This window comes from Gavialis gangeticus, unplaced genomic scaffold (assembly GCF_001723915.1).
Source record: "Gavialis gangeticus isolate Ggan-Ray unplaced genomic scaffold, GavGan_comp1, whole genome shotgun sequence".
NCBI lineage: Eukaryota > Metazoa > Chordata > Crocodylia > Gavialidae > Gavialis > Gavialis gangeticus.
This window is the reverse complement of record NW_017729019.1, coordinates 16,707,805-16,717,735: the sequence shown is the minus strand read 5'-3', so window position 1 is coordinate 16,717,735 and position 9,931 is coordinate 16,707,805. Positions and strand designations below refer to the sequence as shown.

The 9,931-nt window shown below is 49.1% G+C and overlaps 1 protein-coding gene across 2 annotated transcripts in view; it reads left to right on the top strand.

The window, feature by feature from the left end:
* Positions 1 to 9,931, top strand: part of CCND3 (cyclin D3) — a 68,888-nt gene that overhangs the window by 48,205 nt on the left and 10,752 nt on the right. The window contains exons 1-2 of one of the 2 annotated variants that reach the window (XM_019514248.1): positions 7 to 128; positions 2,163 to 2,378. In XM_019514248.1, coding sequence (XP_019369793.1) covers positions 96 to 128; positions 2,163 to 2,378 — 249 coding nt within the window. In that variant the 5' untranslated portion in view covers positions 7 to 95. Of the gene's footprint in view, positions 1 to 6; positions 129 to 2,162; positions 2,379 to 9,931 lie in introns of those variants that run through there. The other variant, XM_019514250.1, reaches the window with a different exon arrangement.

Sequence of the window (9,931 nt, the reverse complement as noted above, 5' to 3'; positions counted from 1 at the left end):
ACCGGCGGGTGCTGCAGAACCTGCTGAACCAGGAGGAGCGCTACACCCCCCGCGTCTCCTACTTCCAGTGCGTGCAGAAGGAGATCAAGCCCTACATGCGGAAGATGCTGGCCTTCTGGATGCTGGAGGTATGGGACCCCCCCTCGGCTGGGTCCCCGCTCCCTCCAGCTCTCTGTGCCCAGCCGCCGCAACTTCCCAGCCCCACCCCGGCTTCCCTGGAGCCCCCTGGGGGGGGAGGGTTTGGGCGTGCAAGGGGGGGGAGCAGGGGGCATAAACCCAAGCCCCTCTTGGCCCCATGGGGTATAAGCAGCTATAGAGAAGGTGATGGGCAGCAGCTGGGATGCCTCCCCGCTCCCTCCATAAGCTGCAGCAGCAGGCAGGGGGGAAGTCCTGCAGGCAGTATGTGGCCATGCCTCTAGGGGTCCCCCTGCTCCCACCTCCGCCCCGCAACCGCGGCTGAAAAAGTTCCCTGCAGCGTGCGAGGCCTTTGGACGGGCCCAAGCCCGTGATCCACCAGGCACATCACGGAAGAACTACCATCCTCCCTCGGGAGGGCGGCCGCAGCAGACGCATCAGCTGAGTTCGGGGGACAGCTAAAGAGAGAACGGGGATGGGAGTGAGGGCCCAGGTTCAAAACGAGCGGTGCGATGTGGGGGAGTGCGGAGCAGGACGCGCCGGACAGTGCCCTGCAGCGTGTTTAAATGCTTGGAGAAGGGTTTGCCAGCGCCCAGGGGACAGCTCGGCTAGAAGATGCCAGCCACCCGCTTCCCCAAACACAAAAGCGAATGCAGCCCCCACCCCGCGTGAATCAGCTGGACAAGGAAAGGCACCAGAGCCACTTCTTTTCCCTTGTCATAATCCAGGAGTGAATCGCCTCAATTCAGAAGCAAATGGGAGATATAAAATGTGGTTGAATCTAGCCGGTTGTTCTCTCTACCCCACTGACTTGCCACACAGTACCCAGTTACCATTAAAATAAAATAAGTGCTCAGCACTGCCTTTTTTATCATTGTTCTGCCTGTTAAAGCCCCTTCCTTTGCCATCATTTCTTGGCTGGAAGCTGGGTTGCGGCTGATCCTGTGAAGTGCTGGAGTCAATGACAGCAGAGGGCACTCAGCTTCTCGCAGGATTTGTCCCAAAGTAAAACCAGAAGCTAGAGGGGCTGACGTTTAAGTGTCTGAGCAATTAAGACCAAATCCAGGTCCTACTGAAATCAATGGCAAAACTTGTATTGACTTCAGTGGCACCAAGATTTAATACTATTTTTTTTATGATGATGATGATAATTTTATTTTTTCATTATGGGGGGAGGAATGCAAGCACAACTAAACCTCTGAAGTATGAGTCTGACTTTATTTTTTTAAAGAGAGTCTCTGTGTTGGAGGTTTATGTCAGCCTGTAAAAGGTACATAGGGAAGCAGAGTTAAAATTTGAAAGAGAAGGATGATATTGGTTGCGGCATGAGGGAAAACCTCAGTATTTTTGTAGCTACGGTAAAAGAAGGAAGTAAATTTGATCAGTGTTTCAGTGGTATAGTCTTGTGGCTAGGATTGAAATTCAGGACTCCTGGATCCTATATTTGACCATGGTACAAGTATGGTACACACAGACCGGAGCTAGGAGCTTGGGCATCTTGGGTTCCCTGCCATTGACCTTGTGACACTGGACAAGCCACCTCATTTGGGTACCACCACCCTGAGGTGTCTGGCTTGAGACATGCTGGGGCTCATGTCAGAGGTGCTGAGTCCTCACAATCGGTGAGAGCAGGAAGTGATCAGCATCACTGGTAATTGGGCTCTAGGCATCTCACGTCAAAGATGGAGGCAGTCACAAGACCGTACACACACAGGGAGGATTGTGGTCTGAACCTCTGCCTCCATTACACCCGGGCTACCATTTTTCCTGCCTGCCATGTACAGACAAGTAGTAGTGTTTGAAGGCATCGGGCTAAACTCTGTGCTCGTGTCACATGTGAAGTGTTGAAGTTTCAACAGCAGAGAATTTAGCCCTTACTATTTAAAGGTCTCTCTGATCACCAGATATACAGCTGTACAGATGTGTCATGTACCATAATAATCAGAAGCTTTGAAGTCCTGCTGCAGACAGGAGCTGCTGAGTTCTGCACGTATAAAGCCTCCTCTCCTCTACTTGCATTTTGTTAGGTATGTGAGGAACAGAAGTGTGAAGAAGAGGTCTTCCCCTTGGCCATGAATTATGTGGATCGCTACCTATCTTCAGTCCAGATGCGGAAAAGTCACTTGCAGCTTCTGGGGGCTGTCTGCATGCTCCTGGCTTCCAAGCTGCGAGAGACCATGCCCCTGACTGTGGAGAAACTCTGCATTTACACAGACAATTCCATCACAGCGCAGCAGCTCCTGGTAACCACCCCACCCTGCCCGATAGCCCTCACCTCACTCCCTGCTCTTTATAATCCTCTAGATGCTGCTCCACAATGCACAGGTGTTGCCAGGGATCCTGTCTTCCTCCTGTCTCTCCCATTCAGCCTCTTTGCTTCCTAACCCAAGTGGACACGCTGCCTTTCTGAGAGAGAGAGACCTGCCCCCCCCCGCAGACGTAGTGGTGGTCTCCCATTCTGCACTCCAGATGCAGAACCGGGACACTGAAGCTGTAGAAACCGTTCTCTGTGTTTCAGTGCACATCCCATCATTGAGCCTCATGGGGTCCCATGTTGGGCTCCGTGCCTAGCTTCTTTAAGTTAATGTACCACTGCAGAACAGCTCAGGATTGACAGCCCTGGAGACCAAAGGGCTCCGCAAGAGCAAAAGGAGATGAATGGGGAAAGTGTTGTCAGTGTGCACCTCTACGCTGACCTGAAAGGACCTCATCTCTAGGCAGGAGAGGAAATTTGACTTCCCCTTTCTGCCAACCTGTGGTCTTCCTTCTGAAATGGCCGATAAGATGGGGGCTGATAGCGGTGACCGGGCCTTTTAGGACCAAGTGGACTGCTCATGGGAAACTGCTCTGAGACCATCATTCCTGGTGCCACCCCCAAAATGATGGGCTCCATAGCAAGACGTTGGGAATGGCATGGGGAAGCGATGTGGAACTGCTGCTGCCTAGAGTTTATGGGTCCTTCTGGAGGATTAATGTGATGGAAAGGAGGAGAAGCAGCTTCTACAAGGTCTTGAGTTAAACCAGAAGTGGTCTCAGTTGCTTCCTGGGTGTCCCTTCAAGTAGATTCTTATTGGACAAACAAGGGCTTGCCCAAGGCACTGGTCAGAAGTGGGGTTTGACACCTCTGAGTCAGTGCTGTCCACAGGGGAGGAAGTCGAAGAGCCTTCCTTTCAAGGGGGCTTCTGTGGTGCTAAAATTTACAACTCTCAGGAGGAAACAGCCACTTCAGTTCAATATAATAAACATTCCTGGGGACGGTTTCTCTGATAGAATTTCTCAGAGTTAGTCATCAGCTGGTGAGGTTTTTCCTTTCGGGGTGGGGGTGGATGAAGATCTAATAGTGACTTGTCCCTGGGGTGGGGACTGAACCTACAAAACTTTCAGGTGTGAGTCGATTAGGCTTTTCTGGTTTTTGGAGACCTTTTTTATGACCATGTTTTTTCCAAGTGCAAATGAGAGTTGGGGAAAGTCCCATCACCTCCTGGCTCCTTCCCCTTGACTATGAATGGGATAATTGTTGCTGCAGAAACACCAAAGGGAGAGGTTTTCAGCACAGATAGGTGGACTGTGCAAGACACGGTGGCTCAATACCAGGAGCTGCGGGTGCTTGCAGCTTCTGGGGATTTGGCCCTGTGTGTATAGCAGAGCTCTTTGCTTGTGCTGCTGTAGGGAAGCATCCTGTTGGTCAAGAATACTCCACACATGTGGGTTTTGCTCGTAAAATAAAACATCATCCCTGACACCACCTTCCGGACTCTAGGACATAACTCCCAGGGGTTTCAGTGGGCAGTGTGTGCATGGAGTTATATTTCTGGATCAGGCTTTAAGCTGGAGGCTGGTATGCATTGGCCATGTGATCATGATGAGAATTTCCACTCGATAGAGAGAGACTTGGTTTCCATTCATGGCCTTTCCCTGTGCCACCAAAGGTTGGAGATGCTGCAGAGGCAGCAGGCTGAGCATGTGAGCAGGGGTGGGGGGGGGTCACTTACCAATCACTTTCTGGGAGTGGAGGGTGCATTAGGAAGTCAGCAAAAATGATCCAGAAAGGATGGAGAAGGGCCTTTTTTTCCTATGATTACGGGAGAGAAAGACGCGTTGGTCATACCTCAGTGTCATGGTTGTGGCTCTGGATTTAGTCCTGGGGTAAAGTCTTCTGCCAGCCCTGGAAATCTGCTGTCCACAGAACAGGGACACAGGCTGCAGCAAGGCAAGCCTCCACAGCTTTTGTACCCCAGTGACCACTGTCTGCACCTCTGACCCCATCTCTGGGGTTGAGAGGGCAGTTCAGCCTTCATGGCCCATGCAGTCTTTTGCATCTCTCCTGAGACCATGAATTAGTGGAGCTTAGTTAGTGCCAGTTGTAATTGTTTCTGTGATGTGGATACCTGGATACTACGAAATGGACTTGATAACCACCTTGTGTGGCACTTTAATAGGTTTCAGATTGGTGCATCTGTATTTAAGCACAAAGGAGAATCGCTGTAATTTTGCCTGTGGGTCTGGCTGTTTCAAAATTAAATGTTGGAAGGCTTGGTCTATAATAGGCTTCACTTTCTGAAAGAACAGCAATTGAGCAGTGCCAAAGTGGGAGCTAGAAGTGTGCATTCCTTTGCTGTGAAAGGCTTTGACCTTGAGGTTAGTCTTTATTTTTAAGCTGAAGAGCTAATGGCTTGTTGCCGCAGGACAGTTCAAATGTTCGCGAGCAAGGAGCTGGGGCAAGTAATGCCTACATCCATCCCCGCTTTCCACGCGGGTCACATGCGGAAAGGGAGGAACAGTCAGTGACACTGCCGGACTCCTCCCACAACCCAAGCTCTGCTCACTCTTGGCACCAACATGAGACCCACTTGCAGGTGATTAGGAGAGCTTCCTCCCACTGTGTTTCTCCTTTCTTGTCTGTCTACGTAGGTTCTTATCCTAGCTCCCACCACCATGAGTTCGAGATGCTTTTCCCCACTGAGCATAGCAAAGACAAACACTCCTGCCATTGACTGTTTGTCATTGCATTTCAGTGTCTGCCTGCAATTGGGGTTAGCAAGAAGAGTTTCGTCCTTGGCACCCCGTATTCATCCTTAAGCTCGAAGATGGACTTTTCTTGGGAGTGGGAAGCCTATTTGTTATGGCCAAAAGAATAGATCAGTCCAGGTGCATGGGCTTCTAGGAACAGTTGCCCTTACTATTTGGTACAACTCAGTTTGCTTGAGGTCAAACAGAACATGTTCTGGTCAATGTTCAGTTAGGGCGAGGTGGTGATTAGGGTCAGAGCAGTCGGGCAGCCTGGAGAAGGACTTCTGAAAGCCGCTAGTTGAGAAAACACCCTGAAGGCTGTGATCTGAAAGTCATTTTGGGCCCCATCCCACCAGCCCTGCTCTTGACAAGCTAGGTAAGCTAGTTGGGAGCTGGCTATACTATGACTTGCCACTCTGTTCCCTTCTCACAGGCTCACACAGTCTGTGACCTACGAAGGGTTAAAAACCCTGGGGCAATGTTGGCTGAAACTCATGAGGTTTGAGACTCGACAGAGTTAATGCCCTGCTTACAAAACCAGAGAAGGAGCTGCTGCTTTCCTCCTGTGTGCTAATAATGTTGTGTACTTCTCTTCTTTCACAACCCTGCAGTGGGAGTGGGTGGGGAGGGGAAGGAGAGCTTCTTCATCAAGGTTCGGACAATGGATGCTTCCTGGCTTCTTACCATGGGTCTGTGCCAGTTTGGCCTCGGGCTCACTCTCCCGGGCCTCGCGCAGGAAGTTGGCTTACTTTCCCAGCAGGTTTACTTCCTCTTCTTGGAGAGGATGCCTGGCACCAGCTCCGTGCTCTGAAGAGGATAAATTAAAACAAAATCTTGATGAAGTTATTCTTGGTAGAAGGAAATGATGCAATGAGGGACTTGTCCACTTAAAGGAAGTTGGGTTTCCGTCAGGGGCGTTATCTAACCTACCTTTCTTTTTTTGCAGTGGCTTTTCTTGCATGTTCAGGAGTGGTACTTAGCCACATGATGGTTGGGGGGAAGCAGTCATTGCGGGTCATCCTGTCCTTCATCTTGATAATCCTTGGCTCCATAGTTCATGCCTTAGACATCTGCTTTGGCTATAACAAGCGTTGTTCTTCTCTGAGGTTACCCAATTCCTCCGTAGAGTCTGGTTACGACGAGAGGATGGTTTTGGCTCCCAAAGCAGCAACAATGCTTTCTAGCACCACAATTGCCATGAGGTTTCACAGGCATTAATTGCTTTTTGTAACAAGTGCGTGTTTGCACAGTTGGGCTTGGGAGGTGAGAATGAAGATGGGTTAGAACTATTGCAAAGCAAAGCAATTTAAAAAAAAAAAAACAAAACCAGCTGCCAGTGGCTTTGCAGATAAAACAGGAGTCCTATTTCTTGCGGTCACCACAGATTCTGCTGTCCCAGCCTTGCAAAATCTGCTTCGGTGTCTAAGGGGAAAGAACATACAGGCATCTCTGCTGATTCCCCAGTACAGAAGGCTGCAGTAACTATACCTTCACTTCCCCGATTCCCCTTTACTGGTTGCTTTTCCCAGCTGCCCTCTCCAAAGGCTTATTACACTGGGCTTTGACTTTAGCAAATCTAATTCCCCAGCTAGAAGTCATCTGCAGTGAGAATGTCAAATTGGCTAAGCTCATTTCAGGCAGCAAAGCAAGCAGCTGGATTTTCAGAAGAGCCCAGCATTTTGGGTGCAGAGCACTCTTGAAAGTACAGCCCTTGTTTGATACCTACATAGGAGCTAAACTATTCTGACAGCCTGGCCCTGATTCTGTAGGGACCAAAATCTGGCCCTGATCCTCTTGGGACCAAACCCTTGAAAATGCAGCCCTTGGTGGAGAGAGAGACTTGTGTATCACTTTTGGTGTGCATGGCACTCTAGAGACCTTCAGGAAGATGAGCTTCCTTCTTCAAGGATCTTAGAGCAGGGAGTCCAGGCTTGGAAGATGCCAGAAATTGTTCCTGACCTTGCCGCAGCACATTGCTCCTGTCCGCTGTTGAGAACTCAGGCGAAGCTTTAACCTGAGTTTCCTATTTGCAAATGGACTTTCATGACTTCTCATTTCAGTAGCACTTAAGATCTGTTGCTAAGTGGGCTGGGTGGCTAACTGCAGCTCTGAAGTCTCTTTCCATTCTCCTTTTGAGTCATCTAAACGTGCATAGGAGGAGGGGGTCGGGCTGCCATCGCTTTGCTTAGACCTGCTGTTTTCAACATAAAATGAGTCTGTTGTAAGGAGCGAACTCATCAACTTAAGGGACAGAGTCAAGTGTGGACGACCTTCCCTCTTGTGGAGCTAGAACAGCCGTGGAGAGTGCACCAGATTCTGCTCCTCTTTGCGCATCTCGAACAAAATTGTTCCTGAGTTTCAGTCAGTTGTGCTTATACAAACTCAGTGGAAGCAGCGGACAGGTGCCACAGAGGGTAGCATTTAGCATGTAGCATGTTGTTGCTGATGGGGTACACAACAAGGAAAAATCTCAATTCTGCTGTTGCATAGTGGTACAAATATGAAGGGCCATGAGTGAATGAAAGCTGTACATAAGAACTTAAGAAGTGCCGTGCTGGGTAAGACCAATGGTCCATCTACCCCAGTAACCCATCTCCGACAGTGGCAAAAATGAATGCTACAGAGGGAGAGCATTAAACCTCTAGAGTGATCCATCCCCTATTCAACCATCCCTGGCATCTTCCATTATTGGTTAAGAGATGTCAGAGGAAACATCTCCAACTATTCTGTTCAATAGCCATGAATGAATCTATCATCCGTTAATGTATGAAGTCCCTTTTTGAACCTGGATGTGCCATCTGCCTCCACCACCTCCTGTGGTAATGAATTCCGTAAGTTAACTATGCATTGCAGAAAAAAATACTTCCTCTTGTTAGTTTTAAACTCGTCACCTACTAATTTCAGGAGGTGCCCCTCAGTTCTAGCTGTGTTTGCTAATGGGAGTTCACTTGAGCAGGAAATTACTGAGACAAGGCCTTGGGGTGGTGTCCTGGAACATGGCATTTTGGTGTCATTTTCACACAGGGAAGAGATCATGGAAGCTGCATTTTTTTAAACCAGAGTGCAGCAGGGAAGGACCAAGAGCGCAGATTGTGCTAGTGAAGAAGCCAGTGGGATAACGTCTTCATGCGTAAAAATCCCAGCAAATGTAGCAGATATTCTGTCCATGGCGCATCTTGTAGATTCAGGGCTAGGCTTCATTCTTGGGCAGAAGAGCTGTCTGGGAAAAGCCGTTCTCTCCCAAGAGATGCTGGACCAAAGAAACCAAAGGCAATTTTTCCACGTGCTTTGAGCTTGTTCTTTTTTCTTTAACCAGAGACTGAGTCAACTAGATGCCAGGCAAAGGCCAGGAAAAGGATGTTTGCTATCTCAAGATGGTTCCTGCTGCTGCACAGTAGCTGTTCTATCTGTTCCAGCCTCTTTCTTCTGCTTCTTCCAGTGATCAAGTGATTCAGAAGTTCTAGCGCCTGGCTCAGAAGTTGGAAATCCCTGGGGTTGTTGACAAGACGCTTTTATTTGGCAGGGAGGAAAGAAGCTTCCATGAGCCAGATCCTGTGAGGCGCTGAGAATCTGCAACTCTTGTTGGTCTCCGCAAGAGTGTCCTGGTTGACAGCATCTCTCAGGATAAGGCCTTTAGTAAGGAAGAGTTGAGGACTCTGTTGAGCCTCTCCGCATTCCTTACAAAGTGCTGCTGCTTTCTCAGCCGTGAAAGGACTGAGATGTCAAGGTAATCCATCCAGATCAGGGCTTGTGCGGCAGAAGAAAAGTGCCCTCTCCACACTCCTTAGTTTGGTCTACCCAGAGAGAGCTCCTCTGGGATGCCCAGCTGTCTGTGGGCGTGCATCCTTCCCATTTAGTAAAAGTGGATAGTCTTGACAGACATTCCCCATGGTTGGACAGGCTCTTCTGTCTCCTGTTTGCAGCAGATGCATTTGGGGGATTGTTAGTGCTTGGTGGAAGACACCAGATTGACAGCCTTGGCAGCTGTAGTCCTCAGCATATAACAGTGGTTCTAAATCTTTTTAGACACCAGGCAACCCTCATTAGACTCAAGGCACCCTTCCAAAAATGCCAGCTCAGCTTTTGCTCATTTCTTCACGGCGGAAAATTAAAATAGCAATTCTTCACTTGCAAAGAGCTCAGAAAATGCACAGCAGGGCAGAATATTTTTGACACTCTAGATCCCTATTTGAGATCTCTGGTTTTATCTTGTGAATCGTGTAGGTGTCTGCACACCTAACAGTGCCACTGGTGTGTGGCACCCCAGAGCACCTGTAAAAAGGATCTTCTGTCACCCTAATTGAGAATCATTGGTATACAGGCTCATAAGTTTCAAGGCCAGAAGGGACCATGAGGTCGCTTGGTCAGCCCCTTTTATAACAGCCTAGGGAATGTCATACTGTACCTGGCTCTGTCACCTGTGTTTGGCTGAGGAATATCTTCTTCATCACAGAGCAGGTATGGTAGGAGTAACTGTCCTGCAGGTTGCGCCCTCCATGTTCTAGCCTTGCAAAGATGCCTTAGGCTTCAGCCATGGTAGATAGCACGCAAGGGAGTCTTCTGCCCATCCTTGTGACAGTGACAAGACAAAGGTGCTAACTGGACTTTGGACTCTTGTTCCCAAAGGACCTGGACTAAGACTCGGCAATGTCCTTTCATGTAGTCAGGCAGCCCATCACTGATTACCTGGATGGTGTTTGAACTAGCAATCTGGAGATGGAGAGCTTTGTATCTCCTTCTCAGTCTCCTGAGCACCTCCTATGAGGCATTTTTTTTTTTTTTTTTT